This window comes from Orcinus orca, chromosome 13, assembly GCF_937001465.1.
Source record: "Orcinus orca chromosome 13, mOrcOrc1.1, whole genome shotgun sequence".
Classification (NCBI taxonomy): domain Eukaryota; kingdom Metazoa; phylum Chordata; class Mammalia; order Artiodactyla; family Delphinidae; genus Orcinus; species Orcinus orca.
Genome location: NC_064571.1, coordinates 11,169,949 through 11,189,369, shown reverse-complemented (window position 1 = coordinate 11,189,369; position 19,421 = coordinate 11,169,949). Strand labels below are relative to the sequence as shown.

General features: G+C 36.0%; 1 protein-coding gene across 11 annotated transcripts in view; it reads left to right on the top strand.

Annotated features, from left to right (window-relative positions):
* ANAPC1 (anaphase promoting complex subunit 1) overlaps positions 1-19,421 on the top strand; it is a 167,060-nt gene that overhangs the window by 44,086 nt on the left and 103,553 nt on the right. For 10 of the 11 annotated variants that reach the window (XR_007470730.1, XR_007470729.1, XR_007470731.1 and 7 more), the window contains 11 exons: positions 914-1,005; positions 1,814-1,962; positions 4,906-4,984; positions 5,382-5,418; positions 5,500-5,570; positions 7,464-7,642; positions 9,908-10,134; positions 11,559-11,677; positions 14,030-14,301; positions 16,614-16,848; positions 18,983-19,074. Coding sequence is in view for 7 of the 11 variants with exons in the window: in XM_033399993.2 (XP_033255884.1) it covers positions 914-1,005; positions 1,814-1,962; positions 4,906-4,984; positions 5,382-5,418; positions 5,500-5,570; positions 7,464-7,642; positions 9,908-10,134; positions 11,559-11,677; positions 14,030-14,301; positions 16,614-16,848; positions 18,983-19,074 (1,552 nt within the window). In the remaining 4 variants the exon portion in view is untranslated. The remainder of the gene's footprint in view (positions 1-913; positions 1,006-1,813; positions 1,963-4,905; positions 4,985-5,381; positions 5,419-5,499; positions 5,571-7,463; positions 7,643-9,907; positions 10,135-11,558; positions 11,678-14,029; positions 14,302-16,613; positions 16,849-18,982; positions 19,075-19,421) is intronic. The other variant, XM_004276751.3, reaches the window with a different exon arrangement.

Here is a 19,421-nt window from a genome sequence, read left to right as displayed (position 1 = left end):
TACAATCCCTGTTTCAGCGATGAGGAAACTTGCTCAAGTTTGTTTCTAAGAACAGGTGTTGTTTGCTAGTCATGGGCTGTCTTTGCTGTTCCTTTGTTGTCTCAGTCTGTGGTCTTCCCTGTCTTTCAGGCTCTCGTAGTGGATCCATAATAAGATTGTTCTGATAATATTTTTAAAAGCCTTTCTAGCACCTTGTGTTTGACACTGAACTGGGAAGGTCATACTTAGGTGTTATTTGAGCCTTTGTGACCCTTGGTGATAAAGAAAGTTAACTTTGAATTAAAATGCCAACCTCTGTGTTAAGGTTGTAGTATGTTTTCTAATTTCTGTTATCTTCCTTGAGATACTGAAATTCTTTTCTGGGACATGGCAGTTTTAATTGATGGTCAGTTTCTCTTAATGACGAATCATTACTATGATGAAAATACTTTTGTAATGAAATGATTTTCAAACCCTAATCATGGCTCTCTGAAACAGGTAACATTTGTAAAATGTTTTACATTTTGTAAAGTATTTCTCACACATATTATCTTATTTAATCTTAAAAACTTGAGAGTGAGTTAACTGGTATTTCTCCATTTTCTAGAAGAAAAAATACTGAGATTCATAGAGTTGACTTGCTGACAGTCACACAGCTAATAAATTAAAAGAGGAGAAAATGGACCACAGTGTTTTCACAGTAGTTTTATCCACAAAATTCATCTGGCAAAAGGAGTTTGGGTTCCATTTGTCATACTGGGCACTTTAAAGTCCAGAAATAGAATACAGAGGCTCTAGATCTGGTTGTCTTCTTTCTCATAAGTAAATTTTTTTAATTGAAAAGTTCAACTGATGAGTCCTTCTAACTCTTTGGGAGGAAAGTGCTATAATACCTTCCTTGTTATTTCTTTTTTATGTGTTCTTATTGTTTTAGGGACTTAAAATTGGAGGCTTATGTAGATCATTACTATAGAGATTACCCAGCACTTGTCAGAACTACTGGACAAGTGTGTACAATTGATCAAGGTAAGTGTGCTGTTAAAGGTTTTCTGAACAATGTAGTGACATTTGCTTGTATTTTTCTTGGTGAATAGCAGAGGATATATTTCTTACCATTGGCCTCTAAATCAGGGGCAGTGTCTTTCCACCAGGCAGATTTTAGTTTGTAGTGTTCGATCTCTGACTTGTAGTAAGCCATAATCTCTTCAGTGTAGGGGGAAAATGTTACTCATCCCTAAGTTTCTGCCTTGCAAAAGCTTAGAGCTTCCAGTGCCAAGGGTGCTTTGCTGTCCTGTGCTACGCAGTTAGTAGCCACCTGCCATGTGCTATCTAAGTTAATTATATTAAAAATTCAGTTCCTCAGTTGCACTGGCCGTGTTTCAAGTGCTCGGTAGCCACATGGGGCTAGAGGTTGCCATATTGGACAGTACAGATACAGAACATTTCCATAACCACTGTACTGTCTTAGACCCCGAGTTAAAGCGACTCAGGATTGGGGCCCAGTTGTTAAAACAGAGCACAATCCTGGGTGTCTTGTCTGTTTTCTCATCTTTAGGGTTAGGGCAGAAATTTTTGGTTAGATTCTTTATATGCCTTGAGCACAAGAATTTCCTAAATTTCCTTCCAGGATTGGATAAAATATTAGTCAATTAAATTCCACATATTATAATATGGTCAGTTACTTACTGTGGCAGAAAACATGAAGCATTTTGGAGACTATGGAAAAATGTTATTCTGATAGTTTTCAAATGATAAATATTGTTGATTATTTTTCCTTTAGAATAAAACAGTATTGTATTAATGTATCTTTATAAACATTTATCTGATTTTAAAGGACAAACAGGATTTATGCATCATCCATCATTTTTTACTTCTGAGCCACCAAGTATTTATCAGTGGGTGAGTTCTTGTCTGAAGGGTGAAGGAATGCCACCCTATCCTTGCCTCCCCGTCATCTGTGAAAGAAGCAGACTTGTAGTCTTGGTATGTATTCGAAGTGTTGCCAAGCTTGTTCTTTTCTTTTTCTCTTTCAGTATAATTTTTTAAATTATCATACAGTTAAATTAACTTTTTTTTTTCATTTTGTATATAGCTCTGAGGATTTCAACAAATGTAGAGTTCATGTAATCACCACCATAATTAGGATTCAGAACAGTTCCATCACCCGCCTCAGAAAATTCCCTCATGCTTTTGGGATTCATCCAAGTGTTGCTGTATCAGCAGTTCGTTACACTTAATTGCTGAGTGCCAGCTATACATTGTGTGGATATATCACATTGGTTTATCCATTCATCCATTGAAGATATTTGGGTTGACTCCAGTTGTTAGCAATTATGAATACAGTTGCTGTAAACATTCATGTCCAGGTTTTTTGTGTGAACAAAAGTTTTCATTTCTCTAGGGTAGATACCCAGAGGTGTGATTGATGGCCATATAGTAAGTATATATTTAAGATTAATATATGTATATTTAAGAAACTGTAAAGTGTTTTTCAGAGTATATGTACCATTTTACATTTCCACCATCAATGTGTGAGAGTTCCAATTTCCCTGCATCCTGGTCAGTGTTTGGTATTGTCATGATTTGTAATTTTTGTCATTCTGATAGATGTGTAGTGATATCTCATTGTGGTTTTAATTTGCGTTTTCTTAATGGCTAGTGATATTTTGAGTATTCCTAGATATGAGGTTTTGTCAGATCTGTGGATTTCAAGTATTCTTTCCTGTAGTTTGTCATGTTCCATTGTTCTCTTAATGTTTCCTTTGTGAAGCAAAAATGCTTAATTTTGATGAAGCCAGTTTATCCAGTTTTTTTTCTTTTATGGATTGTGCTTTTGGTGTCATGTCTATAAATTCATTGTTTAGGTCACAAGGATTTTCTCCACTTTTCTTCTAGAAGTTTTACAGTTTTACGTTTTACATTTAGATCTATGATCCATTTTGTTAATTTTTATAAGATGTGAGGATTATGTTGAGATTTTTATTCCATTTGGATGGTCAATTCTTTTAACAGCATCTGTTGAAAACACTGTTCTTTCTCTTTTGCACTTTTATTAAGAATCAGTTGACCACATTCTTGTGGGTCTGTTTCTAGACTTTTTATTCTGGTCCATTGATCTGTGTTGTGGTCCACACACTCTTGATTACTGTAGCTTTATAGTAAGTTTTAAAATTGGTTAGTATGACTTTTCCTTCCATTACTTTTCTTTTTCAAAATTGTTTTAGCTATTTAAATTCCTTTGCCTTTTCATTTAAACTTTATAATCAGCCTGTCCATAGCTACAAAAAATCCTACTTGCATTTTTAAAAATAAAATAATTTTTATTTTTATTTATTTTTTTGCAGTACGCGGGCCTCTCACTGTTGTGGCCTCTCCCGTTACGGAGCACAGGCTCCGGACACACAGGCTCAGCGGCCATGGCTCACGGGCCCAGCCGCTCCGCAGCATGTGGGATCTTCCCAGACCGGGGCACGAACCCGTGTCCCCTGCATCGGCAGGCGGACTCTCAACCACTGTGCCACCAGGGAAGCCCCAATTTTTATTTTTAAAAATTAATTCATTTTGTTAATACATAGTTAATCCAAGATCAGACCCTCAAATAGAACCAGAGGGTGTGGGCAAAGGTGAGTTCCTTCACACTCCTTTCTCTTGGTCCCTCTACTGGAGTAGCCTGCCTACAGGTCTTTTGTGGACCTTTCTGGAGATGGAGCCTTCCCAGACTTAGAAGAGAACCAGATCTTTTGTCTCCTCTCCCAGATGTCACTGGAGTATATGAATGTCCTTGCTCCCCACCCATCTTTTCCTTTACTCTGCATTCTGTTTTGCTTCATGTTGAGAAAGGCTTCAGAACCCGCTGTGGCTCTGAAATTGACACGCAGAATGGTAATATGCTTTTAAAAAAAAAATTCTGATAAAATATACATAACATAATATTTATTATTTTAACTATTTTAAGTGTACAATTCAGTGATGTTAAATACATTCACAGTGTATTAAGAGCAGCTTAATCCCAGAACTTTTTCATTCCTTGCTGCTTGTGTGGAAACATTCAGGTGCAATCACCAGATATATTGGTCCTGTCCAACTCTGCTGAAATGGGTTAGACTCAGTGTTATATCTACCCAAAAGGGAGCTAGAGAAATATGAATAAGCCAGAGTTGTTCAGCCTCCAACTTAAATAATAGTAGTCAATTTGTAGATATTCATATTATATCTTTGTTAGATATGATGTCAGCTAGCTTTAAGAATATATCATTTGCAGTGGGTTAGAATGTAGGACTTGAAGATCCTCCAGCATTGTGCTGAAATTTTAATAAGCTCATACTGCTACTTTCTTTCAGGAAAAAAAAAAAAAAAAAGCTGCAGACGTAGATCTTAGTGGTAGTAGCAAGTATTCAAACGAGAACTTTGAAGGCTGAAGCAGAGAAGGGTTAGGCCTAGAGGGGTAGAGAGTTAGGGTGTACCTCACCAAAAATGACCCAAATGTCAATCAGTTTATAAGTAGATAAACAAAGGTTGGTACACCTGTATAATGGAATACTCGTCAGCAGTAAAAAGAAACAAACTACTGATACATGCAGTAACATGGATGAATCTCAAAGGAGTGCTGAGTTAAAGAAGTAGGGCACAGAAGACTACATGTTCTTTGACTCCATTTGCATGACATTGTAGAGTAGGCAAAATTTAGGGAGAGAAAAAAGATGCGTTGTTTCCACTGCTTGGCGTAGGGGAGGGAGCGGATTGACTCCAAGGGGCACAGGGAACTTTCTGGTGTGATGCAGGCATTCTGTATCGTGACTGTGGTAGTGGTTATATGATTGTGTAACATTTGTCAAAACACAGAGCTGTACATTTAAAGTGGGTGAATTTTCCTATAGGTAATTATGCCCCAATAGTTTAAAAAATGTTAACTTTCTCCTTATGCAGAGTATTGCACTCTACATACTTGGTGATGAAAGTTCTGTTTCTGATGAATCCTCACAGTATTTATCCAGAATAAGTATAGGTAAGTCAGTCCAATGTTAAGCTTCCCCAAACAAATTTTTATAGATGTTGATATCAGAGTTGAAATTTAAAAAATTAAAAATTTTCCAAGTGTACTTCAGAGGCCATGTCTTGCTTCATTTTAGAGGTGACATAATTGCACCGTTTTAGTCTGGAGTCCACATCTGACTTTTAGAGACCAAGTTTGCTTAAAATCTAACACATTTTACATTTTCAGTGTGTCTAAAAAGGACTGTTTTAGCCCCAGGGAAATGATTATACTTTCCAGCCTGCCAGAGTACTGCTTATTATTTTTTAGCATTTGTTTATTAATGAATTTTTATTTGCAAATGTTTTCTACATGTTATGTGTTTCCTTTACCAGGATAACTATCAAAATAAAGTTTCGTTTTGTTTTAGCCCCACAGAAGTCACAAGCAGAGCAAGAGGAGAACAGGTGACTTTTATTCAGATTTTGCTTTTACACAGTCTGTTTGATAACTTCGTGTTTAATAACTTCATGTTTGTTCTCTTATAGGTTTAGTTTCAGGCATTCTACATCAGTATCTAGTCTAGCTGAGAGATTAGTCGTCTGGATGACTAATGTAGGTAAGGTGGTCTTTGTTACTTTTCATGTGTCTTTGAAATCCTTTCCCTGGGCTCTCCTTCCTAAGTAGGCCCTGCGTCCTCAGAGCTCACTAGAGCTGGAAGGCGTGAGAAGGGAGGGCCTCTCGCTCTACCGAAGGATCCCACAGGATGGAGATGATGGCCCATCAAGCCACCCTTCCTTTCCCTGCCAGTCTCACAGCTTCCCTATACTAATATCTGGGCTATCAGAAATGATTATTTCTGGCAAAATCTAAAAGTAATGTGTAAATATTTCAGGGTATGCTTTTGAATGATACAGGCCAGGGATTTTATGCACCAAGAGGCAGATTCACCTGGGACAAGGGAAAGGAAGGAAAAGAGTTTATTCTCTCTTCCTAAGCCTGTGCCTTTAGGTTTTAAGCTGAGTAAAATACTAAAATTTCCTATAAAAATTTTTAAAAATATTACTGATATGAAAATGTAGAAAAGGAGAATGTTATAGAGTAGTATGTTAGAAGGTAATGCTTTAATGAATATTACAGGATGTTTCTGAATTCTTATTTAGGGAATGTTCTGAATGACTTAGTTTTTCCCTGTACTTTTGTGTATGCTTCCTTGACAATTGCAATAATTGTCATATAGTATTACAGATGAGACACTTACGCTGAAAATATGAGTTCTGTTCATTTGTATAGTACATAGCATTTAACCTCAATAATTGATCAACTTTCTATATTAATAAATAATGTATAATATTACAAAATTTAGAAAATTATCACCGAAGAAATTAATTAACCTGAGAATTTGAAGTTTTTTTAAATGAAATATGGTGTACATATAAGAGTGTATAAAATGTATTTAGAGAATAATAATAAAATGAACATTGATGTCCTGGTGACCCACCATTAGAAATAAAGCATTGCCAGTGTAGTAGAAAGCCCTGTGGATCTACTCCTGCATGGCCTCCCTTTCTCATACACCCATCGCTAGAGGTAAAGTACCTGTACCGTACCCTACCTAAATTTTGTATTACCTTCTGTCATTTTTTTTTGTTTTTTTTTTTTTTGAGTTTTATCACTTCATATATTGCTTAGTGTTATATGTTTTTTAACTTTATGTAAATAGATATAACTATAAACATGTTTTTTTACTATCTTATTTTCTTCACTCAATATTATTATTTAAAGATTCATCCATGTTGACTCATGTAGCAGAAGATCATTCATTTTCACTGCTGTATGATCTACTGCTTGAATATATCACAACTTATTCATCCATTCTATTGATGATAGCAATTGGGCTCTTTCCTCCCTTCCCTTTTTTGCCATAATGAAACATTACTAATGAATATTTTAATGCTTATGTCCTGGTGCCATGTGCACAACTTTCTGTATGTCTGTTGATGGACCGTAGGGGTGGACCTAACTCTATGTGCTGAATGTTTTCCAAAGTGGTTGGACCCGTATACACCACCACTGGCTGTGGAAGAGAATTACTGTTGCTCTATGTAGTTACCAACACTTGGTATCGATTGACTTTAATATGTGTCTGTCAAATGAGTGTGAACTTTTATTTTCTAGTGGTTTTAATTTACATTTCCCTGATCATTCATTGGATAGAGCATCTTTTCATATGTTTAGTGACCATTTGTGTTTCCTCTTAGGGAAATGTCTTTTTGTCCTTTGTGTTTTTCCTATTGGATTGTTTGTCTTTTTCTTAAAGTTTTTAGGAATTTTTTGTTTAAAACAAAATTTTATACTCATCCTTGAGGTCAGGACACTGGTCTGGTAGTAAGATGAATAAAATCAATTTCTTGCTTATTTGTTAGGATAGAGTTTACTAACTTCACTCAGAGAATAATTGGAACAGTGGTAAGTCTAAGTGAAAAATTTTCTCCCTTCCTTTCACCACAAGGTTTCGCTTTAAGAGACTTGGAAACCCTTCCCTTTGGAATTGCTCTTCCCATCAGAGATGCGATTTATCACTGTCGGGAGCAGCCTGCTTCAGACTGGCCAGAAGCTGTTTGCCTGTTGATTGGGCGTCAGGATCTTTCCAAGCAGGCCTGTGAAGGAAACTTGCCCAAAGGGAAATCTGTGAGTATCAATATGGAAAGTCCATATTCAGATTTAGCCTCAATAAAATCAGAGTAGAAATGTTCTCCATTTTCCTTTAAGTCTTTTTGCAAGTGTGTATATCAGATTATCTTTTATATTATATGCTAGATACGGTTTAAAATTGGACAAATCTTATTAATTGTAAGTCGAACATGGGAACAGATTTTGTGAATGCTCTGTTTTGCCTGGACCTTTCTGTGCCTTGAGTCAGGACAAGTGCCGAGTCAGTAGAGCAGCTACCATGACTGATTCCCTGCTTGGACCATGTTAGTAATTAACTACTTTGTAATTATTATGTGGAAATAGGGAGAGCACATAATGTCCTGAATTTGAATAAATTATAACTATTTTCTCCTTCATACTTTTTTGATGTGTTACATTTCTTAAATTTAACCTTTTACGTAGGTGTAAATATATCTTTAATCACATAAAACTGAAGCCCCAGGAAAAAGGTTTTTTTGCAGGGGGGCACTAATGTTGTTTAGAAGCTGTCTTAATGTTATCCCTCCTCAAACAGTGCCCTTCATCAATGTTCAAATCTGTTTTTTTAAGAATGGGTTCTAAGACCCTACAAATGGAAAGTGAAATATATCGTTATCCTCCTTTCTTTTTAAAATCAGCCTCTTTTAAAACTTAAAAATGGAACTTTGAAAACTTCTTCTAGAACTCCAGTTAACTTAAAAAAAAAATGGTAGCACTGCATTTACTCTAAGAATCAAGGAGGATTCAGGGATGGTTATTCCACCCCTGGTGACTTTGGTACTTTATGTCTCTGAGAAAACAGTGCAGATTTGGCTCATCTCTTATTAACCTTTGAACCAACACATAATAATCAATTAATAATCAATAACTGTTCATAATCCACATTAGATCTTAGGCTATTAATGCTTCTTCAGAGACTGTTATCAAAATTTATTCCCAACATCAGAGTTGTATAATGGATCTGTGACAGAAGTAGTTTCCATGGGGGATCCCATCTCCAGCAGGGTTGTACCAGCACATGTCTTTTAATCTGCACTGAAATAACAACTCTTAGTTGAATTAGCATTTGGCTTGTTTTAAACAGAAAACCAAATTTTTTTGCTAATAATATGCTTATCTTTACCTTGACCAAGAGAAGTCTTTAGCATTTATAGACCTCTTTTATTACTGTGAATGAGAACATCATTAGCACTAAAGCCAAATGATATTGATAATTATTCATTTATATTTATATGTCATTTTAAGTAATTCTGGCTAAATTGAATTTGTTCAGTTATTTGAGGTTACATTTTATAACTCGTCTCCAATTTATCAGCTATTTGGGTCTGTATCTTATTGCTAACTCACCTATTAGAATGTAGCTTCTTTTAAGATTAGATATTCCATAGGAATTATAATAAATTTTTATCAACTAAAGTCAGACTGATTATCTAGTCATATCTACCTTTATTCTTTTTTCAGGCTAATGTTGCTTCCACATTAAATGTTGCAAAACTTTAGCATTTCACCTAGGAGTTAATCTTTTGTGAAAGGAGTTAAAACTCTGAGAGAAAATGAGATTTCTGCTATTAACATCTATCTTAAAGTCTGACTGAATTATTTGGACTGGGAAGGCTCATAGTAAAGTACATGCTGAGCTTATGAGGACAGAATGATAAGCAAGGAATGAACTCTCCTCACTTGTTTTGCTTCATTTAATCCCTTTCCTTTTAAGAAATATAGTTGGAACATACTTAGGAAAAAAAAAAGTGAAAACCAACCATGATTTATTCTACTTAAAGCACAGAAGTGAGAAAGTGTTGTCTGACCTCCTCCAGCCCTTGGTTTATATCCTTCCAGGTTGTTTTCTTCTGCTTCTATTAATTAAAGACAGTATTTAAATTGGTGTTGGTTCTTTAGTGCGTGGGGTTAATATTCCATTTGCGGTAATTTGTGTCCTTTTTGGAATATTTAGGATATAGTTAGAGTTTTACAGTTTATTTAGAATATATCTTTCGATGGAATCAGCCTCCCGACTATCGTCGTAAGTTGAAAGCTTTCCCCTTGGCTCAGTAAAGAATGTTTCCAAGTGGGCAATATAATTACACTTAAAAAAAAAAAGATTTTTAGGTTAGAGTCCCAGTATGTATTGGGAACCCAAGCCAGCCCTGCTTTGGAATATATTTTTTCTCTGCACTGATGTAGACTTGGTACCTCATCCTGTGTATCCTCATGTTCAGTAAGTGTGTGTTGGCTGGTTTTTAAATTAGTATTACAACGTAGTCTGTTACTCAGGTGCTCTCATCAGATGTTCCTTCAGGAACAGAAACTGAGGAGGAAGATGATGGCATGAATGACATGAATCAGGAGGTGATGTCACTAATATGGAGTGAAGACTTAAGGGTGCAGGATGTGCGAAGGCTTCTTCAGAGTGCACATCCTGTCCGCGTCAATGTGGTGCAGTACCCAGAGCTCAGTGACCACGAGTTCATTGAGGAAAAAGAGAACAGGTAAAGGAAAACATTAACTGCTGTAATTTAAGTAAAAATTTAAATGAAACATTAAGTACTGCCTCATTTTGTTCAACTGTAAGAATAGGCATGACTGTAGCATTCACACCTCACCGAGTTTCTGTGGGAATCAAGTGGGTCATTTCTACACGGTGCTTAGAACACTGCCCAGTACATAGTATAGTAAAGCTCGATGCAGTCAGCGATTATTATCAGAGTTCATTGATTGTATGATGCTGATTTTTTTTTGTACATTTTACTATTTCTGAAATCAGATTATGTCTTTCAATCTGTAGGTGTTTGTAGGTGTTATGGTTTAAATGGCAGTGTTTTTTCTTTTTTAGTACATCATGAAATAGTGCTGCATCTTAAAATCAATGGCGTCTTAAATGGAAGGGGAGATACACTGTTTTTGTTTTCACTATTATAATTTTGTAGATTATGTATAATGTTTCTGCTAAACATGTTATAGAATGTAGTCTGCTGGCCTGATTCTAAATTTCCCTGATTTTAAATTAATGTGGAACAGTGTTCCCAAAGAATCTTAGGACAGCAAAATTTTCCTCACTAATGGACTAGAAAAGCAGCTATATATATTTACAGTTAGGGAGAGAGGGTGCTTGTGAATAACTTTGTCTGCAGAGAGGATTTCAGCCTCTGGTTAGCCTCAGAAGGAGGAGGGCTGTTTCTCTGTCTTCAGGTATAACTTGTGTTAGGTGTTTCCTGGTTATGAATGCCCCTGCTTCCACAATTTCTGTTTGATGCCATTTATTTTAACATAGAAACAACTTAAAAAGTAGTTTATTAGTTTCAAAGTATAGCCTGTAGAAGCCATTTTAACCTTGAACATAGTTGACATATAGTGCTATTAGTCCTAGAAGTCCTTACCATCAAGTAAATGAAACTCCTGTGTTTCCTGGAGACACCATGAAATCCGCTGACCTCCAAAACAGGGACTTCCTTTTTAACCTTGTGTGCACCCATGGAGGTGGCACTTGGGCTATATTCACAAAAAGGATGAGAGGAGGATCCCAGCTAAACTGATAACAGCACAATGAGGAAACCCAACTAATACGTTATTTTCCTCTGAGAGGATTAGCATCGTTTAGAGTAGAATTATAGGTTTTGCTTTTTGAATACTTAGGGAGAGTTGGCTTGCTTTATAGAACAGCTGGTTTTAATTCAAAGCAAATATGAAACAGAAGAAAGAAATGTGTCTCCCCTTTAGAGTTTCTGATGGGAGTAAGAGTATTAGAATGAGAACAACCGTGTTTAGATGACTCACTCAGGACTTTGTATGGATTTGCTTCGACGTGGCTTCATCTTACACAGCACTGCTGCTTTTGAAATACTTGCCTACAGATTACATTCTGGTTTTTTTTGTTTAAAATTTTTTCACATGTTGGTTTTAATTTTAATTATAGATTGCTCCAGTTGTGTCAGCGAACTATGGCTCTTCCAGTAGGACGGGGAATGTTTACCTTGTTTTCATACCATCCTGTTCCAACGGAGCCATTGCCTATTCCTAAGTTGAATTTGACTGGTATGTTAAATTCTGGGCTCAGTGAGAAAGGAAAATGGGTATATGTTTAGTGGAGTTGTTTTGAATCATTGTAGTTAAAACCAAAGAAATGCTCTATCCCCCGTGATTTTAAATATTGTTAATAGCTACTGTAGTGATTATTGTTAATAGCTACTGTAGTGGTTATCAAAGCTCAAATAGCAAATCAAATTAAACATTGAGGGAAGTAGAATATAGCCCATTACTAAATTTTGTTTTTAATGAGACCATTTCAAGATATAAAAAGGCACTTGGGGAAGTTTAGAAAGATACTATTGAATGGTGAGATTGTTAAACTTTAAATAATCCTAAAGTCAATATGTAAAAATATTTAGTCTTAAAATGTCTTGTTATGTCTTAGTATGAATAGATGATGCTTGTACAAAAACAAGAAAATATACTAAGCAAAAAGAAAAAATGGTCACTCATAGTAGTCCCAACTTGTTAGAGTCCACTAGTGTTAAATAACACTTTGGTTTATTTGTTTCCCAATTTTATTTCTCCATTTTATAATTTTGTATTTGTTTATCAGAAAATTTAAACCTGTTTTAGAAATTGTTTTTAAAAATTTACTATATAGTGAGTGAGCATCCTCCCAGACCAGCACTGCCCCCCGCCAAAAGATGATCTTGTTTTAATAATAAATTCATTTAGGAAAAAAAGGTTCATTTTAGTTCCTTAACTGACACTGGTTTGGCCTGTTGTGCTTTTGTATGTAATTATTCTTATCGAAGAAAATTTGCTTTACCCTTTGCCTTTTATTTTCTCTTGTGTATAAAAATTATGTCTTATACATATGTTGAATTGTTGTTTTAGAAATTTTACTTGCTTTTTCATTATTAATCTCTCTGCCCTTTTTGAGAAAGTAAAAGTATAACTCATGAACTTGTCACCAGTGTGGTGCTATCACAGACCAGCATTTGAGTTAGCTCTTAGGTACAAAAAGCAAATGGTAAACACAAATATATTTTATTTTATGCTTGTGTCTGTGTATGTGTGTTTATGTGTATATAGACTACAAACAAGACACTATGCATCTAATTAAATTTACATAACTTTCAGAACGCCTTTAAAACCATATTTTCAAACCTCTAGCGAACTGTATAACTGTATGCAATACAGTAAGTCCCCTACATATGAACGAGTTCAGTTCCAAGAGCATGTTCATCAGTCCAATTTGTTCGTAAGTCCAACAAAGTTAGCCTAGATACCCAACTAACACAATTGGCTACACTGTACCAGCTACATCACTGCTGCTTTTACGCTTGCTTCTGGACATCCTGGGCTTGAAATAAAGATACTGTACTATTGTACTCTATACAGTACTGTACAGTAAAGTACACAAAAGCACAACCACTTGTAGAGGATGCACACACGTGACAGCATACACCAGACATGTGAACTAACTTACGAGATTGGACACGTGAACGCACATTTGCATCTTTGAAAGTTAGCAATTTGAAAGTTCGTATGTAAGGGACTTACTGTACTTAGAATATTTATTTTAAATAGTCATCCATGACTTGAGCTAATACAGAATATTAAAAATATAGAGATAATTCAGTATTTGCGGGTATGCAGTGTAGTCAGAACACTCAAGAAAAGGCATTCAAAGAGAACATAGCATCATGAACATTTAATTTATACTGTTCTTAAATAAGTTGACCACAAATTTAAATTTAGTGAATACTCTTTTATGGTTCACTGGGTAACTCAGGTGTATAAAATGTTTTTTATATAGGTATCTTTGAATGCAATTTGGCATTTTTACCAATAGTGTGTAGTTAGATTTCTATATCATACAGAGAGATGTATAGATAAGAGATAGAGCAAATTTATAAAGCTCCTTGTCTTTTTTAAAAACAATCATTTTTCCGTAACGTCCAGAGAAAAAGATGGGATGGCACATTTGAAATTAACATTGTTGTCAGTCACATGTTGGAATTATTATTCATGTAGTTTGTGATGTTAATTTTCATTTTATTTTTCGGTGAGCTTCCTGCTGTTTGAAAGACAGATTTCAAAGCAGTGGGTATCCTAATCAGATCTGTACACAGTTAAATTGGTATCAGTTATCTTATTATAGTCCCATATATTTTAGCAGAAAGGACAGTGAATTATTTTATACAGTTAAGGTTTTTCTACCTTGCATCAAGTTTGACTCACATGTATAAAACTTTAAGTATGCATAGTAACCTAACATCATTACAGGTATTATGGGGTTAAGGGTTTTGAATGTAGAAAAGTGATCTCTGTTCTCAAAGAATCTAAATGTAACAATTTTGGTTTCTGAATTTTTGTTCTCTCAATTTTAAATTTTGTTTGCCTGAATAGGGCGGGCACCCCCTCGGAACACAACAGTAGACCTGAACAGCGGCAACATCGATGTGCCTCCCAACATGACCAGCTGGGCCAGCTTCCATAATGGTGTGGCTGCCGGCCTGAAGATAGCCCCTGCCTCCCAGATCGACTCAGCCTGGATTGTCTACAATAAGCCCAAGCACGCCGAGTTAGCCAATGAGTATGCTGGCTTTCTCATGGCCTTGGGTCTGAACGGGCACCTTACCAAGCTGGCTACTCTCAATATCCATGACTACCTGACCAAGGTGAGAACTCGTGCTGCCAGCTCCTGGCGTTGTGCCTCTCCCCTGGCTATTACAGTAGCTCCTAGTTGTTCTGTTTGCTCTTCTTCAATCTTGTACCTCTAAGTGCATTCTTCTCATAGCAGGCAGAGAAATCTTTCTAAAGTGTAAGTTGGAATATATCACTTCCCTGGTCAAACTGTTCAGTGATCTTCCATTGCTCTTAATGTACATTCTAGGAGCCTGTGTGATCCTACTCACTTCCCCAGCCTTACTTTGTGCTTCTCTTTTCCTTGCTCCCTATGCTCCAGCCATAGAGACTGCTTGTATTAGCTCCTTGGCCGACCAAACTCTCTTGGCGTAAACTTTTCCACTTCTATGCCATAAAAGTTCACCCATATGAAGTACACAATTCAGTGGTTTTTATTATATTCACAGAGTTGTGCATCCATTACCACTGTTAATTTTAGAACATCTTCATCACCCCATGAAGGAACCCCTACCTAGTAGCAGTCACTCTCCGTTCCCCTTTCCCTCTAGCCCCTGGCAAACTGCTAATGTACTTGCTGTCTCTATGGATTTGCCTACTGTGGACATTTCATATAAATGGAACCAAACAATATATGGTCTTTTATGACTGGCTTCTTTTGCTTACTGTAATGTTTTCAAGGTTTGTCTATGTTGTACCATGTATTAGCACTTCATTCCTTTTTATTGCTGAATAGATATTCATTGTATGGATATACCATATTTGATTTTTCCATTCATCAGTTGATGGACACGTGAGTTATTACTACTTTTTGACTATTATGAATAATGCTACTATGAACATTTATATACACATTTTTGTGTGGATGAATGTTTTCATTTCTCTTGGGTATATTCCTAGGAGTGGAATTGCTGCATCATATGGTATACCTTTGTTTTAAAGTTTGAAGAACTACCAAATTGTTTCCAGAGTGGCTGCACCATTTTGTAATCCCACCAGCAATACATAAGGGTTCCAATTTCTCTGCACTCTTGCCAACACTTGTTATTATCTGTCTTTTTAATTATAGTCATCCTAGTAGGTGTGAAGTAATATCTCAGTGTGGTTTTGATTTGCATTTATTTCCCTGATGGCTAATGATATTGAACATCTTTACATGTGCTTATTGGTCATTTGTATGTCATCTTTGGAGAAATGTCTATTCAAATCCTTTGCTTATTTTCTAATTGGCTGTCTTTGTTGTTGAGTCGTAAGAGTTCCTTATGTAATCTGAATACCAGTCCATTAACAGATACATGATTTGCAAAAATTTTCTGCCGTTGTGTTGTCTTTGACTTTCTGATGGTGTCTTTGAAGCACAAAAGTTTTAAATTTTGATGAAGTCCAATTCATCTACTTTTTCTTTGGTTACTGTGCATTTGATGTCATATCTAAGAAGTTACTGCCTAGCACAAGATCACTTGGATTTATATCTATTACACCTCTTTCACATTGTATACAGAAGATTTCATCTGGATTCATATGCGTATGCTCTTTTGTATCTAATATCTATTACATAGATTTACACCTATATATACACCTATTTATAACTGGCACTGTAGGGCAGTGAAGAATTGGAATCAACAATGTAGTCAACTACAGTGATGAAATATTCACAAAACTAAAATTTTCCTGTCAGCAAAATATGTAATAGCATAAGTTTTCTTCTAAGAGTTTTTTTTTTTTACTTTTAGTTACATCTTAGTTGAAATTAATTTTTACGTATGATGTCAGGAAGGGGTCCAATTTCATTCTTTTGCAAGTGGCTGTATAGGTATCACAGCATCGTTTTTTGAAAAAACTCTTCTTTTCCCATTGAATTGTCTTGGCACCCTTGTAGTCAATTGAATATCAATGTGAGGGTTTTTTTTTTAATCATCTCAGCATCATTTACACGTTTTTCCCTCACCTGTCATCATTCTCTCTCACTTTGTAAATTTGAGTGCCTTCCCTTCTTGCCACTTTGCCTGGCTAATTTGTACTCATTCTATTGTAAATTTTACTTTCTAGAGATTCTTAATAATTCTCCAGTCCCTTCTAATCTAAAGTAGGCTCTGTTAAAATACTCTTTCATAATCTTTATACTTTTTCATTTGATGAGTTTTCAATAATATATATTTTTTAGTTTAACACTTTCCCTTCCCCAAGGGCACTGACTCCATCAGAACAAGGACCTGTCTGTTTAGTTTGCTTGTGTATTCTTGGAGCTTCTCACTGTGCCTGTCACAGTACTGGCAGGCAGTATTTTATTTAAAACTACATATTTGTTTTGGTAGTGACTTAAGTCTTATTCTTTTTTCTGTCTTAGGGTCATGAGATGACAAGCATTGGACTGCTCCTTGGTGTTTCTGCTGCTAAACTAGGCACCATGGATATGTCGATTACACGGCTTCTTAGCATCCACATTCCTGCTCTCCTGCCCCCAACGTCCACAGAGCTTGATGTTCCTCACAACGTCCAAGTGGCTGCAGTGGTCGGCATCGGCCTTGTTTATCAAGGGACAGCTCATAGGCATACCGCAGAAGTCTTGTTGGCTGAAATAGGTATGGCATTAATAGTGCTGTGGTTTCGTAAGTGTATTTTTACCATTCCACAGGAGCCAAAGTAAAAATGATAGTAAGATTATAAAAATTAAGGAAAAAATAGTAGCTTTTGTGAGCATAGAATGAGCTATACTAATAAAGAAAACAACTACAAAGTAATGTTTTCCAAGGCTGATGTTACTATGCAGGTTATTGGTCTGCATACTTCCTTGGCCAGCCCATTACTGAGCTCCAGTGGCCCCATGTAACGAGGTAGCCTGGGGTCTTAATCACATGTGAGCATGCTGCTTATCCTGCTCTGTCTTTGCCAGGCAATGTCTGGCAATGGTCTACACTTAAAATTCAAAGTTGATTGTTTTGATCCCTAAAAGCACAATGTTTATTCTGTTGGACAACAACACTTCTAACAGAATGGAAGTGATTGATTCCGGCTTTCCTCTATATGCTGGTGGATATGTTCATGATAAAAGGCATTTTTTATGTTTTATCGTAAGTCTGCATTTTTTGGAAACGTGTCTTATGTGTTATCATCATCTTCTGAGAAATGGAAATGCTATTAGTATTATTGGTACGCTCAGTAATTTAGATACATACTTGCATGTCTTGTTCTATCCTGTTCAGGATCTTTCTACATATATTTCAGGATAGCCACAAAATTTTCCCGGGCATCTCTGCTTCAGGCTGTAGATCTATGGGTCTGCTGCTCAGACTCTGCTCCAAATGCCTTATTCTGGGACCCAGGCTTCTTTTATGGTGATGTCAGAAGGGCAAGAGGGAGAACCAAATAATGGAAGCGCATTTTAGGCCTTTGCTTACCTTGTGCCAGCCAGGATCCTAGTTCAAAGCCAGTCACACGTTCAGGTACAGAGGAAACTCTGTCAGGAGTGTGGATGTATTTATAACTGGCACTGTAGGGCACTGAAGAATTGGAATCAACAGTGTAGTCAACTACAGTGATGAAATATTCACAAAACTAAAATTTTCCTGTCAGCAAAATACGTAATAGCATAAGTGATTGGTCTGAGAAACACTTATTCAGAAGATACTCAGGACTGGCTTTTAAAGCTTGTTCATCTGCAAGGTAATTAACATTCTTTGGCTATATCATAATGATAGCTAATGGTGCCAACATTATACATATCTCACAGCCATAGTACACCTCTTTCACATTGTATACAGAAGATTTCATCTGGATTCATATGCATATGCTCTTTTGTATAATTACAGTCAGAATGTACGTACTGTTTTTGTACTGTTCTTTTCATATATCATTGTCAAAAATGGCTTTTAAAATTAATTTTATATTGTGGGATAGCTCATTGAATTGGTTTTCTATAAATTGCCTAATCATTGTCTTATTTTCAGGACTTTTAGGTGGTTTTTAATTCTTTGCTAATTAAGCAATAAACATTACACTGATTACTTGTGTATAATTTTTCTTTCTTTTTAAAAAAATTTTTTTCCTGGGGATGAAATTCCAGGAATGGGAACTTTTTCTTTGGTGGAAGGGGTCTTTATATATAATACATTTTGCTGCCCTAAAAGGGGTGGAGTTAGAATTAGGGGGTACTTTTTAAAGTATGAATTTTGCATCCAGTCAAACTTAGAGCATCGATACAGAGAAATTCTATCATAGTAAGGCTCAGTATTATATAGATTCAAAATAAGTGTCTGGATGCATAATATTTAACATTCTTAAAAACTTAAAGGAAGTGTCCTTCCTGTTCCTTATCAGTATTTGAACATTTTTTTACCACATCTGAATAGATTTGAAGCTAACAAAACAAGAACAAAAGGAAAGAAATTACAAATTGAAGCTTTTTTGAGCATCCCTCCCTTTAAAAAATTTTTTCCCCTTTTTTGGTAATTTTTTTTTTTTATTATAAAACTCAAGGTTTGACAGTATTTTAAAGTGATTGCTCTCAGATTGGCAAATTAGAAGAACTATGTTTGGGGTTTATTTTGTGGTAAACTGATAGTTGTGGACACCATTTGTGATAACGTCAGATCTTTCTTAGTGGGGTTATATTGAATCCATAGTTCTTATGCAACTTACTAGAAAGTTAACTCCAAAACTTTTACGAGTTAGGGTTTTAAGAGGCCAGTTTGAATTGTGTTACTTTTTGTTTTATAGGACGGCCCCCTGGTCCTGAAATGGAATACTGCACGGACAGAGAGTCTTACTCTTTGGCTGCTGGCTTGGCTCTGGGCATGGTTTGCTTGGGGGTAAGCAGAGTCTGTGCCTGCAGGTGCTTCAGTTACAAATTCTGCTTGTTGAGACGAGTAGCCTTGACACTTTACTCTGAATACCACTCTGCCGTACTGTGACTTAACTTACTGTGATTCTCAGCTCTTTCTTCTTTCTGGATATTTTTCAAAGTGCCAGATTTGGGAATGGAGAGAAATTGTAGTGAAGAATGGGGCTTTAAGGTTTCTTCCCCCCTGGCTTAGATATAAGTGTTCATGAATGAACTAAGGGAATGAAGTTTTTCGAAAAGAGTTCAAGACATAAGATGAAGAAATGACAGTTCACTCAGTAAGAAAACAGGAAAAAGTGAAGATGGGTGTATGAT